Source organism: Cygnus atratus, chromosome 5 (assembly GCF_013377495.2).
Source record: "Cygnus atratus isolate AKBS03 ecotype Queensland, Australia chromosome 5, CAtr_DNAZoo_HiC_assembly, whole genome shotgun sequence".
Taxonomy (NCBI): domain Eukaryota; kingdom Metazoa; phylum Chordata; class Aves; order Anseriformes; family Anatidae; genus Cygnus; species Cygnus atratus.
In genome coordinates this window covers 20,890,789-20,918,412 of record NC_066366.1, presented here as the reverse complement: position 1 = coordinate 20,918,412, position 27,624 = coordinate 20,890,789, and the positions used below count along the sequence as shown (strand labels likewise).

The window sequence follows — 27,624 nt, the reverse complement described above, 5'->3', positions numbered from 1 at the left end:
GTCTGTCAAGATGATTTCGCATTCAACTTTAAAATTTCCAGTGTGAATCTAGTGCAGGTATGTACTAGAAAATACTCTTCTTGTGGATGCAAAACTTATTGATATCGTCCAAGTCACTTGCTTATTTGCTACTATGGTTATTTTCTCCTACTCCCCATACTTCTTTCCAGCATGAAAAGAAGCAGAAAAAAATCTTAAGATGAACCAGGAGAGCCTAACAAGTAAAAGCCAAAATGTGACTACAGGCAATATTGTCCGTAAGCGCAAGTTAAATCCAACCCATTGTTTTTCATTTATATTAGGGTCAAGTTATGGAAAATGGGCTTTCTGACAGTACTAGGAAGAATCAAGCCTTCAGATTGTCCAAAGTATGTGTATTTGTCTTCACCAGCCTCTGTAAAAATTGTTCTGCTTCTCTATGTTTTGGTTCTGTATGTAGTAATCCCAGAAACATGAAATCCAAGATCAGTGCGAGTCATCTGTTTTCATATTTGATTCTTATACTAACGTCATGCTTTCACAGGCATTCAAACTATTGGCAAAGGTATAAGAAGATAAAACAGCAGGAAGTTAAACTTAAACAAATTCAAACTAGAAACAAGCCACACAGCTTTTAGCAGCTAAAGAAGCCAATGATTTTTCATTTTATCAAGCAATGCTATGAATTTTCCATCATTTGCAACTTTAAATCAGGGTTGGATGGAATACCAAAAGATTTGCTTAAACCCAGAACACTGAGAGTTTAATATAGGGAAGGGAAGAGTATGGCACATTTTATACAAGTGGTGAGGTTAGATTATGACAATTTCTTGAACTTCAGATCTGTGAATCAGCCCAAGTTTTTTTCAGAGAATATTTTGGCAGAATGCCATTCGAAATGAGAAGAAGCTTTCAGCTTTCATCATGCCAGCAAATAACAGAGTTCACATTTAGCAGCAGCATAAAGCCCTGAAAACAGACACCTGAAATCAGGGAAATAGAAGCAGAGGAAAAGCTTCTTTTGTTTCTGTCTCACTAGTTGTGCAGTAGACAAAATGAGTTCAGTGTCACTATGCTTATGTATTTTTTTAAAGGTAGCTATTAGTTCGTAAATGTCTTACAGAAATAAAGATTTACCGAGTTTAGATCTGAGGTATTTCCTACAGTGACTAAAATGTACCATAAGTAGTATAATACATTTTTTTTTTCAGTGTAGTATGAAACAAACAATGTTAAGTAGTTTTGAGCTTGGCTATGCTAGACAACATGTTCTGTAGTAGAGAATGCTGGTGCAGATCTCGAAAGACTTGTGCTCCCACATGACTGATCTCCAACACTGAACACGTCATCCATCTGTGCCTCAATTTCTCATTTGAAATTGAGGATTATATTTCTCCACAGGACTGTTGTGAGTCCCCAGCTAATTGGAGCACAGGAATGGCAAGCTTGATTGTGCCTGTAAAATGCTGCATTAGCCATAGCCTTGCTGATGGCTGTTCTGAAAGAGGCCAAGCATCTCTCCTAGGCACAGCAGCTGTTTGAGATACAGAGAGACTGGCTTTTAGCATGTCCCAGATTGTTTAGTTTCCAACATTTCTGGACAGAACTGCTGTTCATAGTAACGATCAAAAGCATCTCACTCCGTCCCATCACAGAGTAACAGAGTGCATGCTTCTGTTCCTGGTGGTTCACGATCACATTTCACAGACCCCTCGGATGGTGAGGCTTTTAAAGAGCAAGCCCAGTGCCATGGGCAGGTGGAAAGAGGCAACATTTCTTCGTCATTTTCCCTTTTCTTTTCCCATTATATGTGTGAGAGCTTCTCCCAATTTTATTGATTTGGTTTTGTCTGTCTTAAATTATTTAAAATATTAAAATATTGTTACATTCTGAAAGTCCGTTCTTAGAAATGGATTCAGAGCCTAATTGACTAAGTTTCTGGAGGTTAAAAAAGTCATAATTTGTCATGTTTGTTAGTTTTTAGAAACAATGGTCACACCAGGATAGTCCCTTAAATATTATGCAGCAAAGATAGTGGTGTGGGAAAGTGTTCTAAGATTGAATTACATCTTGGAAGAAGTTTTTCCACATTCAAGGTACTCTGGCTCTTACTGAGAAAGCTGCTTGGGCATAGCATTATGCTGTGTTGATCACGAGTGAGGAAGAGAGAAAGCATCTGTGTTAAATACTTATAGGTCCATCAGGGTGTTATCAGATATTCTGAAGAATGCTAGTTGTTAGTTCTCATCATTCAGCCATCTTTATATGCTTAGTTTGTTTCAGGGACTTACTACTAACAAGGGAAAAAAATGGTCACTGCTGTAGCGTTTACTATCAAAGCTGTTAATACTGTAAAAAATGAAATATTTTCTTCCATGTTAAAATAATTCAATGACATTTGTGAGGTGTACAACTTCTTGCCAACTCTTCTAATTTAAAACATTATCTGTTTGAGGAAAACATATGTTAGAAATTTTTAATTCAGTGATAGGAAAGGCACTAATGAAATATGCATGTATGAATTTTGTATCGCATAAGTTTCCTCTTTCTTGAAATGTGATTAAAAGCCAAACATCTGGATTATGTTTAAAAAGCTTGAATTTCCAGTTTTCAGAGAGATTCAATCTATTTTGACACTGTACACTTAGCCTTAACATTTTCAGCATGCTGTTAACATTACTTGCTATTGTAAAAAATAAGTCCAGGTTTAAACAAAGTTGGTCTTCTTCTAATGCTAAAAATGTTTTCTGAAATAGCTGTTTCTGCAGCATTCACACAGCCATGGTTTAGGCTGTGTCAGCATTTCCATTATAAATTTGCTCTTGAAAGCAGTTTGTAGTTGATCTTAAAAATAACTTTTCAACTTGAGAGTATTTTTTCCTTTACTTTAAAAGTACTACGTTTTTCCCAGAATAGTATTAAAAAGGAAAGATTGACTTCTTAACAATTTTTTAAATTCACTATGAAATGAGATTTGTCCACTCTTAACACAGGTAACAGAATTGGGATGCTTACTTTCTGCTTTTGTTTTAATAACATTTATTTGTATTTATGAAAGCGAACACATTTTAGCTGCTATGTCTCTTGAAGAGTTCGGTATAGGTCTGTCTGGAGATGATAAAACACGGCTAACCATATAACTTTCTTTTTAACATGTTTTAACAGTAGTTTTGATGTAGTACATTGTAATGGCATTGCTATAAAAGAAATTACAATGATTGCCAGTGTTTTAGGTAGTCAGTGGAGATGTTTCAGCACTCCTAGTGGACCCGCTGAGTGTGCCAACTTTGCAATAACTCAAGGGAAATTATAAGGAATGAATCAAATAGCAAATTACAAAAACTATTAGCTTTCACTTTACTTAATACAGTACAGGATATGTGTTTAAAATAAGAATGACATTCTTTCATTTTAATTTTGGGACAAATTGAGAAATCTGCTGTCAGCACCAGATTGCACCTTTCTGGTCAGAGGCTTACTTGGGCCCTCGAAGAGGTGTAAGTTCTGTTGTGTAGAAAAAAGTTCGAGTACTGTAGAGATCATGTTGTTATACTAGACTCTACAGGTGATGAGTACTCAGGCCACTTATTCTGAGGTTAGAGACTGAGCCAGCTAGACACTGACACAAGTTTGTTCACCAGCCTGCAGAGATTGCAGGGCTATCATCACCACAGGCAAGGGATGATTTTCTTTTCTCACAGTTAACAAGGTTTAGAACCATGGGTTACTACAGCCAGTGTGCCCTAAATGGTGGGATACTGGAGCCATCCAGACCTCAGAGCTTCTTTGTGGATTCTCCTGCCCTTTGGTAGAGACTTTGAGTTCTGTCTGTTGTCAGTTTAGATTTTGATTTGGTTCTTTTTGCAGTTGACAATTTCTTCTCCCGTGAAACAGTATAGAAAGTAGGTAAGAGGAAGGATCCAGAGATATTCTAGCCTCAAACATATCCCAGTCGGTACTGCTAGAAGAGAGGATAATTTATTTGTCGATTTTCAGTCAGGCTTCACTCACGGGAGGCTATTACTGACCGCCATTAGCATTCTGGCTGAGTAACAATGGAGTAAGGACTTCAGAAGAGCCAGTCTGTGAAAGATAAATGCATAGGAACATCCATTTCAAAATAAAACGATGCCTGTAACACACAGCCTGACAATAGTCGGTGCATTTGGAATTAAATCTTTGTGTAGACGAGTTCTAACTCTGTGTTTCATGCATATCGAAGAAGTAGGCACAGCTTAGCAGAAGGGAGGAAAAGATGAGAACTTCAGGCTATAAATTAGTTTCTTTGATTATCTTCTTCAAAAAATCCCCATAAACTTACATTGTTGTATTTTACTTTGTAAAAATGTAAATGTAAAAAAGTAGCTGTATTAGATGTGGTACATGCAGGATCAGCATTTCAGAATTTTCAGCCAGGGAGAGTTGTATCTCCACCTTTTTGCTTCCAGGTCATACAGTTTCCTTACCATCAAATGCCTTTTCTGACCAGTAACAGGCTAACTACTGCCTACTCCAGGATTTTGGAATCCCTTTTACTCTGTGCTTTTCTGTCATTAATTACACGTGTGCAGTAATTGAAAGATATAGTAGTTATTAATTCCTAAAGAACACTATTTTATATTTATTTTACATCAATTATTCTTCAGGCAACTAAATAAATGTAAATTAAGCTAAATCCAAATTTGATATTTAAAGCATCTCCATAGATTGCATCTGCATTAGTCTGTGCCAAAAGTCACACCTCTGGTGCAAGGTGTGAAATAAACCTCATATTAGTAAAAGCTCTAACACCATTCTTGCAAGCAACACAGGATGAATCTCAGAAATTCCTTAGTATATCAGCCAAAGATCCCAGTAAAATAATAGTTTACAGGATCAATAGGTTGTTATGATGTGAAATACACAGTCTGTGGCCTTACACGAACTGTACTGCATCCTCTGTTGTGGCACCATGTTCTGTCATCATCTGCCAGGGTTTTTCTTGCTTTGTAGATGGGCCACAGTTTATAGATCTAGTGGGATCTCATGCACCTGATATTTGATTATCCTCGCTATACAAATGCAAACTGCTGTATTTTGGCTATATGTTTTTAGCAATTTAATTATATTTAAAAACTGGTTAATAGTGTTGTAAATAACTGGTATTGCTACAAAATTACATTCTGAAGGTAATGGGATTGAATTTCAACACAAGTTGACACTCAATTAAAATTTCCATATATCTAGTGAATTAGCCAGTTCTTGGCTGCTGTATTAGGGTGGATGTCTTCCTGCTTAACTGAGCACTGAGCAAGACAGGCAAAATGCATAATAAAGCCAAATCAAGACTTAATATCCCCACTCAATTTTTTATTGTTGGTATCAAGTAGAAAGCTTGCAGAACAAACTCAAGGATGTGGATTAAAATAAATAAATAAATAATAAGCATTTAAACAAAATTTCTCTATATTTAGAGTAACGAAGCTGAAAAAAAAAAAAAAAAAAAAGAGAAGCCCTTAAAACTTCTTACTGAATTACTGCCATTAGCCAGTAGATCCATGGGGCTTGTTCGGCTAAAAGCCACAACAGACTTTGTAATGCAATGATGTAATCTTGGCTTTGTGTCATTTATATTCAACCTAAAAAAACAATTTTCCTGAATAGACAGGCTGACAACAATATTGTTCAGTGTTGGTTTTTATTTGGATTGTTTCCAAATGGTTCATATGCCTCCACAGTAACACCATGCCAGCTCAAGTTTTTACTCTGAATTCTGAAGTTTCCCCTTTTTCTTGTATTTTATTTTGCTTTTAAAGCCCCAGTTCTGTTTGCGAAACTAACCAGCTTGGCCACAAAATTAGGATGTATCTTGCAGAGTGCATTCATTTTACTTTTTGCATATTTTTCCTGAGGTCATGTCAAGGTTAGTTTGAATTCCATCCTACATTAAGACTTCTTTCACAGCTATTTAGCTCTGCAGCCTACTCCCCGCTGGGGTCTGCCCCTTGGGCACGTCAAAGCTTCAGACCTGACAAATCACACACAGATGAAGCTGTACAGTTTTTTAAACAGTTTCATCAGTAACGTGCTTTTTTTTTCTTTACACTATACTCTTTTTTTTCCACTGGAGTTTATTCTCTGAATTGCAATATCCCGAAGACTGATTTCCGTATGGAAAATTCCCTTGCGCAGCTGAGCTGTAACATGGAAATGGTGTTGTGCGCTACGTGCCACTCACAGCCCTCCACAAACTGAAAGTACTGCAGCTCCTCTTAATTAGCAACAAGCTATAGCTCCTTGTCTAATAACTGTAATCGTATTGTTAGCATCAATTTGAACAGAAGAGCCTAAAACTATAAAGGCTGATAAATATTCAAAATTTATCATCCATATTGTGCACCCGATAGTGGTACAGGGGAGCTGCTAGCTGTTCACAGGAATAAACTTCTGTCATCCCAGGGATTACTCGGAGGAGTAAATGTTCATCAGTGTCAAGAAATGACTCTGTGCTTTAACAGCAATCCTTATGGGACCTGGGAAATTTGAAGTGGGTGTATGTGTGTATATATATAATTAGCTTCACAACTAGATGCAGGGTTTTCACCACCTACATTCATGCACAGACACCCCCTACCCCCGACCCCCCCATGTATGTGTCAGCGCACAAAAAACAGTTCAAAGTGTCTAATGCAGCTTGCAGGTGAAAAAGAAAATTTCTAAAATTCTTAGCTGCAAACTGCTATCTATATTTTAGCGTTTTGTGAAACTAATGGTGCAACACCATTTCCCGTTTAATTGATGAAGTTAAAATGCTTGGCTGCTAATGAGTGTATTAGCAAACAATATACCCTTAACAAGCTTAAGCAGCTCAGGATTTTAAAAAGCAGCTTACTGTCCTCCTCATTTTTATAAGACAAAATGTACTGCCTTCTACAAATTGCTTGATCGACTGATGAAGTACTATAATTATAGTTGTATTGCAGTTTTGACAAAGCCACAATAACAGATTGTAGTTTAGTCCCCACTCCAGGCACACAACTCTTTGCATTACAAAACCCAGTTTTACTGGTCTAATTCTTACTGAGAACAAAAGGCACCTGGAGATGTTAACTATATACTAAAAGAAAACGTGGAATCTAGGAAATAATAATATTGAAGCATGACTTTTCTTCTTGCAGCTAGCTCATTGGGAATGGTATCTAATGAAGAGTTGTCTAAAGGGTTGCTTGTTTGGAACTAATTAAAGACAGATATCCTAAATAGAAAAAGGATCATGGGAATTACATTAGGTGTCTGGAGACTTGTTATTCTTTGGTACTCTGAGTAGATTGTGGAAGTTGTTAGGGATTCAAGAAATAAGGCAAGCTAATAAAAAGTTCTATTTTTCTGGTTATTGGCCAACTATTGTATTTTTGTTTGCAATAAGATTTGAGCCAACAGGCTAGAGGCTTGAATAAAACATTTAAACATTTGTGCATTAACACATTATGGTGAAAAGAGAGTCTTGTGCTTTCACTCAGTGCATTTCAGCCTTCAATTAATGTGAAAGCACTACAATGCCTATGCAACTTCTCTTGCCTAGTGGTGCACCATTTATCATTGCAGTTTTACATTGACCTTGACACCCACTTCATTAGAATAAAGATTGTCTACCATTTAGGTTACATTGTTCCTCTGCACAGAGACCCCATGCAAATTTCTGTTCAGATAGAAGAGCTGTGAGCCTGTCAGAGGTCATCTGCATTAAATGATTGCAGCTATTTTCCAACTGCTTCTTTTCATTCTACTCAATTCAGGCTAGGAGGATCAATCAAGCCCTCTGCCTGAAACAGTGGGACTGCTGGGAATATAACTGTTTTTGGTAGTAGTGGATATGCCCTAAACAGTATTAAATATTTAATATAAATTCATTAAAGGGCATACAAAGTCTTCAAAAAGATATTACATTTATACTAAAATTTAAAGGGTTGGGATCACCTTCCTTAAGAAAAATACAGAACAATGGGTATCAACTGCATAATTTTTTAATGTAGGCAAGATTTAGTTCATGAAGTTACTTAATATTTCTTTCAGTGTGTTTATTTCTCCAGCTGCCAGGGAAAGGAATGTGCAGCAGAAGTGTAATCCTCATTTGTTACTTTCTGAAACAAAAAAGCAAGGTGTCTGTTGGGGTTTAAGACAGAAGTGCTAAGATTTGTTTTGTTTTACAGGCGTGCACACATATGCACATGCTTGCTCACACAAATACATATTTTACTACTGTGCATATTTGTAGGGGGGAAGCAAATGGAAATAAGTTAGCGCTCTCCTTCTTGAGTTTTCTGAGTGATATAATTGGAATTAAATTATTAATGGGAGATACTTAAAAAAGATTGTTTTATGATCTTCTATTAGAGAATTTGCAATTCATTTTAATATTTGTAGTTTGATTTATATTAAAGATAATGCAATCTATGTCCAATTAACAATACATAGCCAATGTAATATGATTTCCAGATCATGCAAATGGAATAAACTAGAAGAGGAAAAACTGATTCTTAACCTCAGATGTAATTTGCTGTGTGAGTTCTGGCAATTTTAAATGACATTGCACTTTTTAATTTTTCCAAAGGCTCAGCAGCAAATTTATCCCAATCAAGAAAGCCTATTATTAATTTACAAGGACAATTGTAGGAGTCTTTATAATTTCCCTGTGCAATTATTTGCCATAAATTGCTAATAGTGAAATACATGAAGTTTGCAAGAAACATCAACTGCTATTTATCTAGACAGATCACTCAGCCAAGATCCTGAATGTTGTCCAGAGGTTCTAGTACTACTGACAGCATAAGAAATATAACCAAGCTTCTGGATGGTTTCTAAAATGTTTCACACTGATAGTACCAAAAAGATAGAAGCATTAAGAGCTATTGTGAAGGGGAGGCTGGCCTCTAGCAGATTCCTTCACTTTGCTTGTATACAGCTGAGCTTTGGACCCTGGACTTGGGAATAAAAAGACTCTTTGTTCATCACTGAATGGCATTAGGCATGGGCTTCCTAAGGGGCCACCATGAAGCCTAGCATGAAGAGTGCAAACATTATCCAGAAAGCAAAGTGAGAATGTGTGAAGAGATGATGGACAAATATTGCTATATGTGTGTTGCTATATGTTACGTATCTGGTGAATTTGCTTGCAAAGGATTCAGTACTCAAATTTATGCATGTAGTATATATTGAGAATGAGTGCCACCACTGAGTATGTGTGGCACATAAAACGTGAACATGCGTGTGTACGTATTTGTGTGTGCAGCAGCTGAATCATTGCAAATGGCAAGTTTTTAAAATCTAAAGATATAATCTCAGTAAAATAAAATGGCAGGTCACTCTGTCCTGATCTCAGTTGCCTATCATACGGTGCCATTTGACTGAAGACATTATTTTAGTATGTGAATGATGGGACACAGAACATCTACAAATAGCACACCCTTATTCCAATAATGGAGAAAGTTCACTGGCTTAATTCTTCTGTACTTCATAGCCATAGCTCCACTGTGTGTTCAGTATGTCTGGTCTCTTTTCACTATAACCAACAGAAGCACCATACAAAAGTCTTACAATGGATGTCTTAATCTCTCTGTGTGCTTTTAGAGCATTATTTTGAATTCCATCATGCAGGCTTTTTTTTTTTTTCCTTTCCTCTTCTGAAGTTTTATTACAACAACAGAATTCCCAGGGAGCTTTAGGGGCAAGGTTCACATAATATTGCCCTAAAGTTTTGCTCGAGGGGTGGAATTTGCACCCTAGTCCTGATCATCTTTTTGTGGTGTTTCTCTTTCTGAAAGATGCAGTGCGTAGTCTTACAGAGTTGTTAACTGTGTACAGATTTTTTTATTGTTTACCAGACAGTGCACATCTACGAACCTTTCATGATGATTTCTTTCTCTGACCTCTCAGTGACTAGGCATCTTGTTCCTTAACACTGAGGGAGGCTGAAAAATGCTTGAGTTGCTCAATGTGTGCCTTCTATACCAGTTTCAAAATGGCTTATTCTTCTGGTTTCCATGGTGACAATTAACACTGTTACAAGGCATTGTTCCAGTCTCCATTTGGGCAGAATTTTCGGGTGTGATTTTTCACACAAAAAATGTTTTCTATATATATTTTTTTTTAAAAAAAGAAAAGGCATAGTTTAGTTAAAGTGTCAAAAAATGTGTCTCAATCTAGCCTGCCTAGGTTTCTCAGAATATTTTTATCAGGGGAAATAGGGTTTTAACTTGCTTTGTTTTGGAATTTAACTTCTTGTGGTTTAAATATTTTTGCCAAACTTATTCATGGATAAATGTTACAGCTTTTTGCTAAAGTTTACTATTTTTCTCTTGAGAACTATTGATCATATTGAGTCAGAGGGAATAAAAAGCCCAAATTCTTTAACTTACATAACAATGTTTTGAATTTCTTTTGAGGGGTTTCAGGAACACAAAGGCAGCCATGCATGCACACAGCTAATCGTGCTGTAAATATTTTGCACTTTTTCCATTATGTTTTTTTTTCCCCAGTTTTTGTGATATGACAGGTGTTGTGGGAAATTAAATATTACTCATTTAGTGACTATTGTGGTTGTAGCAAAAAAAATAAAAAATGGTACTTTAACTTTCTTAATCTCATTTTTGCCTATTAAATGGTAATCTATATCACAGCATCCACAGACTGTCACAATGGAGCTGCCTTTGCTCACTTAAAGCTGAGGAAAGAATGAATCTGAAGATTAAATTATCTTCTCACCGCAGGATTAAGTAGTCCTACCAGACTAGGGTTGTGCAGCGCTGATAGAGCTGGTAGCTAATTTTTCCATGCAACTGCTTAGAGTGTAGGTGTTTAATGGATTAAAAAATAGCATTAGCAATAGCATCTAGTGCTATCAGTTCTTAAACTGCACCTTCTGTACATTAAGCCCTTCCCTTAACTTAAAATACACACTGCATATTAAATATCCAGAAATGAAACAATACAGACTCTCAGTCACATACCGATACATCTAATAATGAACTGAATACTTTCATCTTTTACAGTTACAGTATAATGCATTTTCTATCAATCAGCACTTTCATCATGCTTGTTTATACAGTAGGTTACATGATGACAAAGACAGAGAGTATACATAAAGTCTAGCTTATTTATTTTTTAATGTAATAACATTTTATAACATCTGTCACACTATTTGGATTATGCTGCATTGCATTATTTTATCTAGTCCAAAATTAGATGAAACATCTTATGTTTCTGTGTTAACAAGAACATTGTAGTCATGAAACATGCACCGTATTTTATTTCTTCGTTGGTCATACACTGCCCAGGAACTTAACCAACCTCAGTCCACCCCGCAGCAGCCCCTAACAGGTGCTATATAACAGCCATTAACCAGCTATGCCTGCACCAGTGTCACACAGCTAGAGGACTCTCTCAGTCTATTAATTCACTTGACAAAAGAAAGGGAGTAGCACGAACTGGATTTCAGTGCTTAGCAAATTGGACTCTGGATTCCCCTTGATATTACATGTACTTATGGAAATAATTATGCAAATCCTTTTCAGCTATATCATCTTTAAATAGAAATCAGATTACATAAAGGAGATTGTAATCACCTCCAGTAACCATTCTAGTTGAAAAGGCAAAAATATGGACCGAGAAGTGTACTTGTTGAACATTTCAGTCCAATAAAATGTTGTTACCTCTTGAAGAATTCAGTTCCCCAGTGCCAAATCTGGTTGATATCTGGTATTGTACGTTTCTGAAACCGTAGCCATAATACTCCCTGTATTAAAAGGCAAGTTCTTTATAAACAATTCCTTGTTTTTTACTATGCATATTCATGTAATTTTGGATATGCAGACACCTGATCAGTGTTCATTAATAATGAGAAATGGTTTAAATCACCTCATTTAAAACATTTGCTCTATGATCCACAAATGACTAATATTTGCTGAAGTTTACATAATACAAATGATGTGCATGTGTTGTGTAAATGAAAGATTAAAATATGAAACTAACAATATGCAAACATATGCATGGAAATGCTGAGGACCTGTTAGCTGAAACAGTGATTTCACACCTTTATTATTTTCTTTAAGCTGTCTCCAATTGTATTTTTGCTTTGTTTTCCTACAGAGCATGTTCTTGGATCTGGCAAAGGCACCCATGTTTTAAACATTCCTTATTCAAGTTTAATTTTTTGTACTTAGCCCAGTTACTAGCATTTGCAGTATGAGCTGCTGTAGCAGCTTTCTTGGCTGAACATAAAGCAAATAAAGCTTTGTGTTTAGGATGCAATTTGCTAATAGCTCTGCATAATTTACATATGTCTCGTAAACACCTTTGTAAGAATGTATGCTGAACTCTACTTTCAGTAAAAGGTACATTTTTGACTGTCTCAGAAGTCCTGTTTCTATGAGGGGTTTACACATAACGGAGAGAGCTTGACTATAAGTACTGCGTGTATAGAAGTGTATGCCTGTGTTTAAGTTTTATTTTTTGAGGTACCATGCCAGCTACTACAACATGATTAATCACTGTAGTAACTATCAGATTTAATACTTAATTCAGGTTTTCAGAGAATAAAGGTTTTAAAGAGATTTTTTTTTTGCAAGTGTGTCTCTACATTAGAATACGTCTTTATAGAATATATATGTACAGCTAAAATACTGAGAAAGTCATATTAAAGGAATTTAAAAAGAAGTTTCAGGTTTTAGTCCTGTTTTCTTCATTCTTTTTCATTTTTTAAATAATAAATACCAGTGCAGGAAATAAAGGGTAGTCACAGGTTGAAGAGAGTACTGGACTGTGGGAGCGTTGCAGTTGTTGTTCGTGTGCCATTTCACTCTTGGTTGATGCATTACAAATCAAGTTACTGCTATTCTGTTGCAAGGAAGTTATGTCTAATTGTTTTTCTAAGGTGAAGCTCTCACGTTTGCCTGTGCCACAATGCTTAGGGCCCATATGTGAGACAAAATCCTGAATGAGAGGGAGAAGAAATAAACTTTACAGGAAGTCTAATTCTGAAATTAATTCCTTGGGCTTTTTCCAGTGGAGAGCCTCAGTGCTACTTGCTTTCTTATTTGAAAAATAAGATACCAGCTGACCTGAATGATACAGAGGCAGAGCAAGGTTCAGACCAGTGAGTGTTAGTGAATGCACAAGTGAATATAGTGAGTGAATATCACCAGATGTAATCAATTTCTAACTGCCTGCATTTATACGTCACCCAGAAGACAACATGGTTGGTACCTAAGTCTCTTCAGATATGTAATGAGAAGGTTGTGTGCTTAAATAATAAATAAAGGAATAGCATAGTGAGTGTGATTATAACTGGGCACATAGAATTAAATTTTAATTTTTAGAGAGAAGACTCTTCACAGTAGCTAATATTATCTATTTCTTTTCATTTTAGAGATACAATGTAGAAATGTCAATCAGGCACCCGAAAAAGATGGAACTGCTCAGTAAGGTTGAAGCTCTGAAGAAAAGTGGTGTTTTACTACCAAATGATCTCCTTGAAAAAGTGGATTCAATTAATGAAAAATGGGAACTGCTCGGGGTATTTGCATTTTTATTACTGTTTGTGGGTTATGTGTACATTTTTGTGTGTTGAAGTACGCTGTCTGTCTGATTTCTAATTTGAGGCACAAATATCTCTCTCTTTCAATTCACCACGTACATTTCAAACAAGCTACTCATGCTATTATAAAAACTCCATAGTATTTTCCTCTTCTGTTGATTTTTTTTTATTCCATGCTTGTCTCCTGTCTGACTTTAATAATTTTAGTTCTTTAATACATAAAAAATGTAAGTAAAATATGCCATGTATTACGGGTATGCACCAAGTCAACTATAATGCAGTATATCTGATATACACTGACTGTCATGCTTGAGTGAATGTTAATAGAATTTATTCTGAAGGTACATGGTAGAGACATCTACTGTTTAACTATTTACTATACTCTTAAGATGAAAAGTGGGGTTGTCACTGCATATTTCAGGTCACACTGATGGCTCAAAAAACAAATATGCAGATTCTGTACAAATCTGAATACCTGAAGCTAAAAATACAGCCAGGATATGTTTCATGCTGCTGTATTCAGCTCACTTTTGACAAAAGCCAAAAAAGTTTCATGTAATTCATTTCACGCTATGATGGGCTGGGTCTCAGCCAAAGAGTGAGATACAAGAATCTGGCAAAAAAAGCAATATAGAGATTCTGTTACCCAGAGACCAGTGATGGCACTGTGCAGGAGACACTATTGTCCTATTGTTGAAAAACAGCTGAGAGAGAGGTCAAACTATATATTTTTCCATCTACTTCTCTCCTTAATTGCCTTCACTTCAAATCAAGGGTAAGATAAATTTATAAATTACTTTAAATGATTAATTATAGATGTGTGATATGAGCAATACAGTTACATTGCATATTTTTGCATGCTATTATCTTAGTTTAAAAACATTTCTACTATATTACGAATAAGCTATATATGCAACCTGCCAGCATCTTTTTAAATACTGACTTGTGTCACTTCAGCTTATTTGGTAATGCAATAGCCATTTTACAGAGGGTGGGGCTTTTTTAGTTCAGCACAGTTGTTTCTAACCACTTGATTCTCTAAATGTGCAAATTGTCAGAAAACATCAAAAGTTGTCTTCTAACTAGTGAGCTTATTACTTTCTAAATTTAATACGTAGCATTAACAAATGCATTTTCAAAGTATTTGAGCATGTATAAATTGACTAATAAAAATAGGACTTACTAACCTATTATTTTACATCTAATTATGACAAATTGTATTTTAAAAATAATTTTAGTTGTAATCCTTACATTTATGACTTTCAGTGTATTTAATCAGATTAATTCAGTGGTACTGATTACAGCTGGTAGTATATAAATTATGAGATAAGTAACTGACATAATTCTAAAAATCTAGAAAAACTCTTTCTTAAGAAAAAATTGAAGCTCTCCACTTCTCTGTATGTTAAAATCAAAATATACCTCTCGATTAAGTTTTTCCATTAATTTCAGCATTTACAGAAAAATGAAAAATAAAGTATTACTGTTTTCCTGCTAAATGTAACTTCATGAATAATAAGCAGAGTTTGATAGAGTTTTGTTTAATTTAATAAAAATCTTTGCAGAAACTAACGGCAGTAGGCATACTGTTTTAATTGGCATGATTACGTTTTAATTGGCATGAAAAAAATTAAAGACAAGGATTTTAACTTCTAACAATGGTAAAATAGAGGGATATGGTTTTTAATATTACTTTCATCTAAGGTGAACAGTGTGGAATGGAAATACATTAGAATGAAATGTCAGTGGTGCGTACAGTTTAATCTGTGAAATTTTGTCCCCTGTGCTGAATATTACTCTGTCTCAATTGCATATTAAACAACCCTATCAAGGCAGGCATTGGCATCTGCTGTGCTGACACAAATTGTGAATTAAATGAAATTGATGTCCTCTGTCGTATATTTATGAAGACGGACCATTCTCTGAAGTATTCTGTTTATGAAGAATTTATGATTGCAAACTGTTCCAGAACAAAAAAGTGGCAATAAATTCTTTTTTGTGACCCTACCCTCCAAGGGCATTGATTTCACCTCCTGCTGCTACTTTTGTTACAGCATAAAAACAATAGCTAGTGCTGGATTCCACCGAGGGTCTTCAAATTATCAATATTTGCACCATGAAAATAGAAGGGTGTTGCCAGGAAAGCATGTTTTTCAGTTATGATCTCCTAAAGATGTTATTTACAGAATGCCACATAGTAGATTAATGTCTGTTGATCTAATTTTATTTGCGTTTAAAGCTTATTTTTGGAAGCTAACTGCAGTATTATAAATTATATTCTAGTAACTTTCTAAAGCATGTATTTTCAGCTGACTGGGTCACCTAAAACTGTGTCTTCATGTTACAACAATTAACCACCACTAATTATCAGTTTAAAAGGTTATTGGATGTGATTGTCAGTGTATATTCAATATTCTACAATCAGTAACACAGATCTAGTGCTTATTATAAGTGTCAGACTGTCAGCCTCTTATAGGTCAGATAAAATACTGCTTGGCATAGAGGAAGCAGGCAACAGCATATCTCCCTTGTGATGTTAAAGGACTGCCTTTCAAAATACTGAAAAGGAAGGTAACTTTCTATCTCCGGCCTCTTCAGAATATTCATTACCATCACAGCATTCACTATCAAAATGTTATTCAGTGGTTCTTTTATTAGAACTACTACTTTGAAAAGCTGTAGTAAATTAGTTTCATTAGTGATCAGAGGTGAATGTTTATTCTGGTCCATTATTTTTAAAGTGGATGCTTAACATGAAGAACTTAAATCCAAATTTAGTTGCCTAAACAATTGGCCTGATGTTCAGGAACGTCAAGGCTTTGCAGTTTCTAGCTTATTGGTGTCTGGATGAGTTCATCCACTTTTAAAAGCAAGCCAGATGTTTTGTGACCTGACTGCTCTGCAAGTTTGCTGCAAGTTTGGAAACTATGACCTGACAGTTTATATCTCACGAAATATTTCAGTAATGTGATGTTTCCCTAAAAACATAGATGGTACCTTGCATAAGAGCTTGGTGGACTCAGTGCTTGTCATATTTTCTGTTCTTACAGCCTAGAAACTAATATGTCTTATGTTTATAAGTATCTAAAGCAACTGATAAATTCTGTAAAGCAACTAGTTTACAAAGTTATGTATCATTTTGTTTTCTCTGTCCACAGTTGCTCTTAATAAACATTGATTTATCATGCTTCCAGCAAAGTCAATGACCCAGAGAAAACAGCTCTGGGGCATAAGTGGAAAACAAGGATACAAAAAATGAAATTGATTGAAACAAGGAAACAAAGAATGAAATTGATTGATATTAGTAGTAATTTAAAAATAAAAACATCTGTGGTCATCTAACAGATGCTTCTTGCTGCACATTAACCTGTATATGTTTTGGTATGTAAGACTAATCTATATTTTCTTTATCTGATGCATTAGAAAACCCTAGGAGAGAAGATCCAAGACACAATGGTAGGGCACAGTGGGTTAGGTCCACGTGACCTGCTCTCGCCTGAAAGCGGCAGCCTGGTAAGGCAGCTGGAGGTCAGGATCAAAGAGCTGAAAGGGTGGCTGAGAGATACAGAGCTTTTCATCTTCAATTCCTGTCTGAGACAAGAAAATGAAGGAACAATGAATGCTGAGAAACAACTGCAATATTTTAAGGTAATAAAAAAGCAATCATAGTTTTCATAGAGACTCTTTTTTGTGGTAGGATAAAATATTTATCTTATACATAGCATAATGCAATGCATGTACATATGTAATCATACATTCATGTTTTCACCTTTATTTGTGTACAATGTGCTCATTCAATTTGATTTTGTTAAATCTTTGCAATAATATTTATTCCTTAAACTTTTTGCAGAAGAGATCTTTAAAGGGCTAATCTCACCAAAGTTGAAAAGCAGTATTATCCTTTAATTCTACTTCACTATAAAGCTGAGATTTATGAGGAGCTTCACTCTGAATTTCACTTCCTACATCAGTTATTTTAATTAATATGTTGTGTGGCCACCAGTTTAATAGCCTATTTCTCTACATATATAAGTCAAGAATAGCCCATCTGAGGTCACATTTACAGAGGTATAAATTTAGCATACCTGAGAAAACATTGAAGTTGTGAACAGATATGTGGAAAAAGACATGTACACTATGAGATCTGTGTTAGTCTAGGCCACATGTTAAGCCTAAGCCTGGAGCTTTATGGAAAGTAGAAAAAAGAATTGTAGTCATTATGCTATATTCAGATGGTTAAGCTCCTTCAGCTGAAGGCCATCATTCAGCTTTACAACTGATGTAGCAGAGATTATATGTTTTGTTTCATTCCCCAAAAGTAGTGGGACAGTTTAGGAAAGAGGGCTATTAAGTTGGCAAACAAACCTGATAGAACCATGTGATTTTCTTCTGTTCATAGCTATGACTTATAAATAAACCCTCATCTGAGTCCTCATTACAGGTCACTTTACTCTGCAAGTGATCTTTGACCAAAGAATAAGAAACGAATCACAAGTAATTGTCGAGCTTTAGAGGTAAAGAGGTTTTTCTCTTCCACTAGTACATCAGGGTGTCTAGGGCAACAACACTCTAAAGGCAGTGGACAATTTATTGAATACTCACCTCAAAGGGCAGGTTGCAAACACTTCCAAACAAATATTTTTTTTAGACAAGTGTTCAGGAAAACAACTGTGGAAAACTGACAGTCTTCCCAATTAGACAGTATTTAACTCTTCCTTTTCCAGTCATGAAGATTAAGTGGGAGGGAGGGTTGTGTCAATGTAGATAAAGTTCTCGTGTTTTGTGTTTTTTTTTTTTTTTTTTTCTCTTCCAGGTTCCTGAACATGTCCCTTTGAGTGCAATTTTAAATTTTCTTATGAGATCCATAATTGTTTTGTCTTTTTTCCCAATTCTTGGCCTCCTGCTAAAAGGCAAAAAAAAAAAAAAAAGCTGATTCTATTTGTTCTATCAGCAGACTTAAAAGGACTGTTTATAAACCTGCAGAAGTTCACAGCAATAGACCCATGTTTTCTTAGGAAATGCTGGATAGTTCTTATTTCTGTGGAAAATTATGGCATTTATAGAAGGGCATAACTAGAGATTTAAAAATCTGATTTCAGACAAACTTGTTTTTAAAGTCCTTTGCATATATATGTAAATGAGGATATACATATGAACAAAACTATTACAGCAGTGTTACTTACATATTTCAAATGTGCATAAATCTTTCAAGTTAAGTGTTTATATATGCCATGATGTCATGCCAAGAGCTCTAGAGATGTTAAACAGGATAGTACCACCCACCATGATATAACCAGACTATTTCATTACTTGGTTGATTATCTATTAATTACATAAATAATACATTAATTATTTTCAAAATGGTAGCCATTAGAGTATAAAAAATAATTACCTATCAAATATGGTGAGAGCACATCACTTTGTCATATATATTAAACCATCTTTGTCTCATTAAATCTGAAATCCACTATACCTAAGTTTTCCATTCTTCACTGATCTCCTGGGGAAGTGTATAAAAGAGAAAATGGATATAATTAACAATACTGCAATGTATAATACATATATTTGAGAAAGAACATTTAGAACATTTTCAGAAACATTAGCTATGCCACTAGTAGGAAGCCTGCTGGGGTTTAGTCTGACTTACTTTCCACTTAACTTAAGAGTTTAACCTTATTACTGCTTTCACTGTGGTAAGTGAGTCATTGTTTCTTAATGGAAATTTATTGTATGGCACCATCCCAATTATACACATAGCCATTGTACACAGAAACATTTTTAATAAAATAAACTCAACAATGCTGTTGATTTTCATTCTATAATGTTATGTTTTAAATTACACTTATGCCTTAGGAAAAACAGTTATTTCGTTTTTCAGGTGTTTTCCTTTCATTTTCCACTTGGAGGATGAATTGAATAGTTCACATGCAGTTGGGACCCAAGATGAGAACACTGTGGTGGGAGGAGGAGTTGTTAAAATAACTAGTAGGAAATTATTTTGACTTATTTTCTTTTGTAAAAAAAGTAATGCCATATTAATTAGAGAGTTCTTTTTATTAAAGAATATACTGCTTTTCTTTGGGATATTGCTGTGCAGTAAGAATACTTAGCATTTCTATAGTACTATCCTGCCAAGGATCTGCACTTGCTGTATAAACATTAATGAACTAAACCGCATTAAAACTTAAAGGTAGGAATTATTGTCACCTTTTAATAAATGAGGAAAATGAAATGCAAGGAGATTAAGTGACTTTTCCAGGCTTTCACAGAAAGCCAATGGATGTGTTAGGGCAGAAACCAGCTTCTGTGACCCTTGTCTTAGGTTCTAACCACAAGGCTTCTCTTCCTTCGTTCTTCTAGATTACTTCTCAGTATATTCCATTTTCATATGTAATACAAGCAGACCACTTCCTTGCACTAACCAGAGTTTCTTTTTTCTGTTCAAAGTTCAAATCCTGCTGAATATGTTTGGGTGATTTGTTTTTCTATTATTATTACCATATTCAGATATTAGAATTATTAGAATATTAGTTATGGTCATTAGCCAGCTTATGTATGGTCCTATATTTCCTGGTTTTGTGGAAACTATATGGTATACTTTGGTTAGCCCAGTAACCTCTGTGGAACACAGTGTGCAGCCAGTCTGCAGAGCCATTTTGTAACCTATTCCACCAGCTTTCCCTGCTCCTGAATGCTTCAGGTATTTTCATATTTAGTTCCGAGGGAGAGGCACAAACTTTGCTTCAGTCTACAGTGACACTTGCTGGCCATTCCACAGCAACATTAAGTAGTGAGCTCCCAAATGTAGCCTAACCCAGGCTACTGTCAAAAACTGGGAAACAGTGAACACGAGTTGCACAGCTGTAAAGGGGAAAGTGAGGGTGTCTTACTCCTGATTTGCTGCAACATAAAATACAGATGAATCTGGACCAAGAAAATCAAGAGAATGACTTAAATTCATGAGACCTTCGTAACTACAACCATACATTTATTTTATTTATTCATCTTTTTTATTTCTGTTCTGCCTTTTGAGTCCCTGGAGTTCATGTTTTTTTGCTTTCCACTGAAACTATGAGGGCCAGAACTAGAAACATACTGTTTAAATGAAATACAGGATTCTCAGGTAAACACATAATTCTAGCAGCTGAAATACCTAATGTCATGAGACTAATAATTGGCACAACTGATTTCCTAACCTAATGATGTATGGCAATTTTGTGGGTCAGGAGAGACTTGGAGCAGGAAAGAATGAGGAGCAATAATAAAAAGAATTCACATTCTTTCATGGAAGTTTTAGTAAATTTCATTATTTGAGTAAGATCTAGCCAGAAATATGTGTGCTCGTTGGCTTGTAAGTAGGTATGTTCTGCCACATTTGCTTTTATGTGTCCGGGACTTCAAAAAGCATGCTGTTTTCTGCACAAAATACCCACCAAAAGACAGCAAAGGAGCTTAAATAATTAGTCGTATATTTCTGCCACCTCTAATAAAACTTATGACTTCAAGTGTTCAGTATAGACCAATGACCCATTAGCATCAAAAGGTAGTTGTTATGGCTTTGGCTCGCAGGCCAGCTGCTCAAGAACAATCTTAGACTTGTGAGTACCTGTCCATCTTGGTATCCTTTCTCAGTCACGTATTGCTAGAAAAGCTTCTATTGCTTTTGGTTGCTAGATTTACAGTTTCCTTTTCTCTTCCCCCTCCAAACTTAGTTAAAAAAATATAACAGGATTTTAGCAGAATTTTTCTGACCTAAAGTTCTTTGGCAACAATAAAGTTGCATTTCATGTAGCTTTTGATTTCATGTGAACAAAGAAACAGCATGCTCTATTGTCATACCTGTCTCCTAAGTCTGTATTTGGGTCTTTAAAATAGAGATGCCCAATTTTCAGCAGCACTGTAGTTCCCATTGACTTTAGTCAATGGATTCATTACTGGAATAAGACAAAATCATTTGAATCAAAATATGTTGGAAACACTTTCTCATTTAATATTTCTAAAAGTGAATGGTGTATTGAATTCCATAGCTAGTAGTATTTGTTGCCATATCCGTTTGCCTTGTAAACACTATCTTATCGGATGTTTGTGACTATTTCTGATGGCTTGACTCACTCAGAAGCAAATGTTTTCGTCTTCCACTGATTTCTTGGCTGAGCATGCCAGATGATGCAATGTCATTAAAAAAAAGTATTTCTGATCACCATTTCTTATTTCTCCATTGCCTAAAGCAACTGAACTTTCTGATGAAGCAAGGTAGATTGCATTGGTAATTCGTAATCAATCAGTTAATCAGTACCTCTTCTGATGCCTTTTATTGTAACTGAAAAGTTTGCACAAGTCAGCACTGCACATCATAAAAGCAATTCAGTTAAACAAAATTCTCTTGAATAAAACACAAGAGAGTTAGTTTGGGAGTGTACGAGATTATAGCCATACTGAAATCAAAGAAAAATATTAACTTTGAGTAAAGGTTTGGTGAGTCAGAGATTGGAAAAATGTTCCTACAGGTGCCAGGAATCACTTTTGCTACTGCATCTTGGATGCTTTACAATTTTTGGAATGATGTTGCTGGCAGAGCTGCAATCAAAGAGTTACAGAAATTCAATGTGCACATAACAAAAGTATGCAAAATAGTTTCCAACAGAAAGTCCAAAAGAAGTCAAGCAGGTTTTAATCCTTTTTATACCTCTAATATGATAAAAATATTGTAATAATTTCAATAAATTTCTCAGAAAGAGTGTGACTTCAGAGCCTTAAGTCTTTTCACAGATGAAGAAATGTTTACTGAAATTTTGTTTGGATTAAATTTCAACAAACAAGAAGGCATAAAGTATTAAAACTCATGAAAAACAGACAGGATTCCAAAGTGAAATATAGCTTGATGCCACTGAAAAAGGTTTGAAGCAAATTCAGGCTTAATTTTATATAGCCTACCATCCCAAAGCAGCATTTTTTTAGGCCACTTAACTAAGAACTAAGAATCCACCTCTTTATAGTAAGGAGCTCAACATATATATATATATGTATATATATTTATTAAATTTTTTTTTGCCAAAAATGTGATAGTTTGGCTCTAACACAAGAAGTGGTTTTATACCTCAGATTTTGGTTTTAATATATTCAAATATCAATACTCAATACTTTATATATAATCACCCAGTACTTAATACACTCAAGTGTTTCTCAAATTTTTATTTAATATGGTTATTAGTGAAAGAAAGTTCAGTTTGTGTTTCAATAAGCTCTCCCTATTAAAGGCAACAGTAATACAATTTACAGTTCCCATTGAGGACAAAATATCTGATCTGAAATAGCAGATTTCATTCCATCATCCTATTTGGACTGTGAAGCTTGATCTGTGAATTCTGATTTTTATTATGCTGTTACTTTGTTTTTAATTAATCAAAATCTCAAAATTAGTTATAAGTACTATCTGGTTGTCCATTTTTCCCCACAAAGTTAGCCCTTTGCTGCAGGAAAGAAAGGGACACAGAAGATCTAGCCACCAGAGATGGTTAGATCCGGTATGCTGCAGGTTTCCACAGGGGTATCATAAAATATCTGCATGCATTTCTAACTCAGTAGTGGTCATGGGCTTCTGTACCAAGACTGGGATGTGGGATGGAGGTTACTGTTGTAACAGAAACAGCCTGACTTCAGAAGAGCTCAGATACAGCAATACATTGAGTCCTTCAGTGGAGGAGAGAATGGCCTAGTGGCTGTTTTTAGGTGACTAGTTCATACGTTCTTTCCTTCTTATGTCTTTTTCCTTTTCCTTTTCCCCATGTGCTGTCCCCTTATTTCTGGTATACTAACATGATTACCTGCAGACAGCATAGCCATAGGGTAGAGGTAGGATAAAAGAGTTTAGCTTTAGATACCTACACTGTAGAGATCTGGTCTGAGCTTCCTTTATAGTAATTGGAAAGAAATAAGCACTTTTGGGATGCAATTAATTTGTCCTATTTTAGATGTCTGGCTGCAGAGAAGGCAAACTGTACTTCAGAATACCTGCTTCTAAATGATTAGTTCAGTCATCAAGTTCTCCATTCGATCAGATAAATCCTACTCAAGGAATCATCAGGCATATCTTTATGACTTGAGGGACTTGAAGATGTTGTGCCAACTGCAGAAGGTTGACTGCTAATATCTGTGAGGTTCCTCCCCACTAAGTGCTGGCTTGTTTCTTTCTCGGTAATGTTGAGCCCCAATTTCTCTCAGCCCTTCTGAACATGCATCAAGGTGCTTATCTGAATCATTTTGTTCTTGTTAACTGGAACTGATGAGGAGGCAATGTGGCTGAGGCATACTTGTCTCTATCTTCCATACTGTACTGGAATAGTTTGCATTTAATTCTCATGTAATGAGTAGGCTGACTCAAGCTGAGTAAAACAAAAGTCATCCTCATGTACAGAGATAGCAGTTCCAGATCAGCCACTACGAAGTAAAACCTGCAATTTTGTAGTGACAAAATGGCTTACAGTTCCTTTCCTGGCCTTTTGTGTCATTGCTATCTGAAGTCCTTGGGCTACATTTTCCCTCACAGTGATGGTCTCTTGAAGAGTCAGTTGTGTGGAAGTGAAAATAGCTGACTTGGCTTCTTTTGAGAGAACATTCTCAGTTTCATCACTTATTGTTGTCATTATCATTGAAGATACAATTGATTTTCTTCTTTTGACCCACCCAAATGACTCCTTGAAAATGCAACTGCTTATTCTCTTGCTATTGCCTTGGAGATCTATTTACTGCAAAACCAGAAACTTCCTCTTCAATTACTGTCAACTTGGAAAAGGAAAAGGAGAATGAAAAGAAAGCAAAAGATGACAAAGGAAAAAGAGAATGAAATATTTTTCCTGAAAACAGGCCAAGATTAAGCTGCGCTAACTTACAGTGCAAGTAAAAAGTGAGCGTCTTTGCTTGGCTTCTAAGTTGTTTTCTTGTGTGTGTGTGTTTTTTTTTTTTTTTTTTTTGAGTGATAACATATAGAAAAAGTAGTACGGTATGGACTGGAAGTATAAGAGAATTAACAAAAATTCACTGTACTGTCTCCATGAAGGTCCACTTTGTAATACTGCATGTGATTATATGATTTATTTGGTTGTCTATAAATGCCCCTTTGGAGCCATCGCATTGCATTTTCTGGTGCAAATCTCTCCAATATTAGTGGATTATTGATTGAATTGTGTTCTCTGGAGCTGTTAAATCCTACTAATGAGGTTTTTCTTTAATTGGTGGATCATTGACCTAGTAGACCGTTGCCTAATTTTGGTTTCATTACATAGGAGGTTTCCCAAGTTTCATCTTTTCATGTAAGTTAATAGATCATTGTCCCAGTAGGGAATAGTATTATAGACTGTATTAGTACCTTTACTCACACTAAAAATAATTTCACACTGCCAGGAAATCCATTGATTTTAGTAGAATTATTTGCAGGGTAAAGTGTAATTCAGGATGAGTAAGAATATGAGTGTAAAAAGAACAGAACTTCAGTATATACACTGAAGTGTTATTGCAATCCCTATCGGGTATATTATGTATCACAAGTATGAGATGTCTGTCAGGAATGGGATTTGCAGACAGGCAACATATTACTAGAGACAGCGGAGTGGCTTAGATTATGCCTGCTGCATACAGTTGATGGAGAAAGAAAGTATGTGAATTCCTGTCCTTAGGAGGATGATTCCCTTACTGCTCTGTTAGGAAAGCACTGCATTTCCTCACCTCAGAATGAGACTGAAGGCCTGGCCCCTATTCTGATGGATTTTCTGTGCGTTTCACTAACAGCTGGCAATGCAATGTCATTTGTATTGTACCACCCTCCTTTTACCATGGTGATGCTTATTTTCATGTTCTGAGCACAAAAACACAATGTCATAATGTTCTCTATTCTGAGCATCAGTGAAGGAAAGAGCCTGTTTCATGCTTTCTTTGTTTTTGTCGTACCTAGCCTCCTCATCCCAATCCTGTTTGTCCAGGCAATGGAAGAATGGCGGTTGAAGGTGCAATAAAACAAGTAATGCTGAGCCTCTAAGACCACCGTATGCAAACAGTCACCTCATCCAGATGTTTGGCTTTTGAGAACTTCTAGGTTTTAGACTCCCATTCACTGTTCATCTTGACCACATCACCTGCTCCTGTCCTCAGTTCTAATTCCAGCCTTCTTATAGCCCTGGAGCTAACCTGTGTATGTCACAGTCATGGCTGCCTCAGTTGTATAAGACGCGAGTTAATGTTAATTTAAAACTTAATGTATTTATGCAAACACTTGCTTAAAACTTATTTCAGCAAGTTAAATACTGAATTAACCTAGCCTACTTAAAATATGAATCTGAGCCTACTTCAGTGCAATGCTGCCTGACTGCTGCAAGTAACCTCTCTTGTAGGGCACTTTTAGTTTTGTCTTAAGCTGAAATTAGAAAAAAAAAAAGTGCGTCTGTGTGTATATTCATGATTAAGACATGGCAAAAGAATGTACATAACGATTTTATCTTTTAATGACATATCCATTCTGAGATGTGTTGCTTTTTTGAAATAAGATGAGGAACTCCATTTCTAGAGATGCCTGCTTGTTGTCATTGTGCATGTACAGATGCACATGAAAGCACCATAATATCTTTTCCTCTGTTTACCTCTGAACAGCTCAAGCTGTACATTTTTGAATCCAGGCTGAATTTGCTTCACTGACACAAGAAAAGAGCCAACAGAAATCTCTTTTTCCTTACTCATTAGTTGTGTTTATTTTCCTGTTACTGTCACCCTGCCTGGCCTGAAGTCTCCAAAAGATTAGTCCAATTTATTTTATGTTCACTGCTTTCCTATAAAAAGGTAATACCAATATACTGCAGGATGCTTTTCTCCTGTAATTCAGAATAGGTTAAATTCTCACTACATTTTGGAATATGCCAGGCCCATTGCACGAAGACAGCAAAAATACATGTCTACCATTTGTGGGGGAACTGGATAAAAAAGGGGTTAAGTACAATATCAACACCTGAACCTCAGCCGGAGGGCTACAGGTGTTGATGCATCTCCATGCAAGGAACTTTTCCTTTAAAACCTCTTATGTTGGTCTGAGTCAGGATACAAAGTTTTAATAGTTCACTAAAGATGGCTGAAATTGATACCTAACATTTTTTAGCTAATTGGACGGTTTCTTTGCCTCTAATGTGTGATGTATGTTGGTGAATAACTTGATTTCTTCTAAGCTGTAATTCTAAGTGAATTCCAACAACTGGAAGTAAAGTCGAGCCTCATTTATGCCTCACTGGGTTTTGTAAGGTTTTTGCTTGTGCATTAGGTTGTTTCTTCTCTTGAATTTCAACACAAATTCATTTGAAACTCTGCCTGATGTGGTTATCTAGCAAAAATTACAAGTTTGTAATGTCCACTACAGGCAAATGATTTTTTGGGTAGCGTGGTTTAGGATTCATCACAAAAGCAAAACACGGTCCCAATATTTATCATACCTGTCTGATGTTCTCCCTACTTTTATTTTAGCATTTTCTGGGGGCAAAAAAGAGACCCTAACAAATTGTACCGCTTCTTTCAATATTTCTCCTTTGCATCTATTTCTCTGGAAAGAGAACTTCTCAAATTGAATGAAAAGAGGGCATGAACTGAATGGATTTATAAACACGAACAGTGCCAGAGTAGAAAAATGGATCCTCCTGCCATCGTGTCTGGCTTCTCTGTCTGAATGACTTGGCTTATCCCCTGGAACTAAGTTAACCCCAACTTTGCCATAGGTAGTAAGTAGCTCTAAAACAGTTGTGGAAATGAATCTAATTAATCCCCTATCTCAAACACAAAAAAATAAGGCTTGGAAAATGTATGCTGTATTTCAATAAGCAAAATGCATTTACATCCAAAACTGTTTTTCTTTTATTTTTAAAAGTTACCTTCCTGTAATTGCACGCTAGTTTAGAGCTAAGATGGGAGCATCTTAACAATAATGGGCACTTTTTTAACAGATTATTGCCAAAAGTGCATTCTTTATTCCAGAGAGACACTGTAATAGATACCAGCTCTTTAGTAATGATACAAGCAATCTGTAAGCTATTATAGTTTCTTTTATA

At 35.7% G+C, this 27,624-nt stretch overlaps 1 protein-coding gene across 4 annotated transcripts in view; it reads left to right on the top strand.

Annotated features, from left to right (window-relative positions):
- The window catches only part of AKAP6 (A-kinase anchoring protein 6), a 271,026-nt gene that overhangs the window by 205,825 nt on the left and 37,577 nt on the right, over window positions 1-27,624 (top strand). For all 4 annotated transcript variants that reach the window (XM_035552112.2, XM_050710844.1, XM_035552114.2 and 1 more), the window contains 2 exons: window positions 13,382-13,528; window positions 16,973-17,197. In XM_035552112.2, the coding sequence (XP_035408005.1) occupies window positions 13,382-13,528; window positions 16,973-17,197 (372 nt within the window). The remainder of the gene's footprint in view (window positions 1-13,381; window positions 13,529-16,972; window positions 17,198-27,624) is intronic.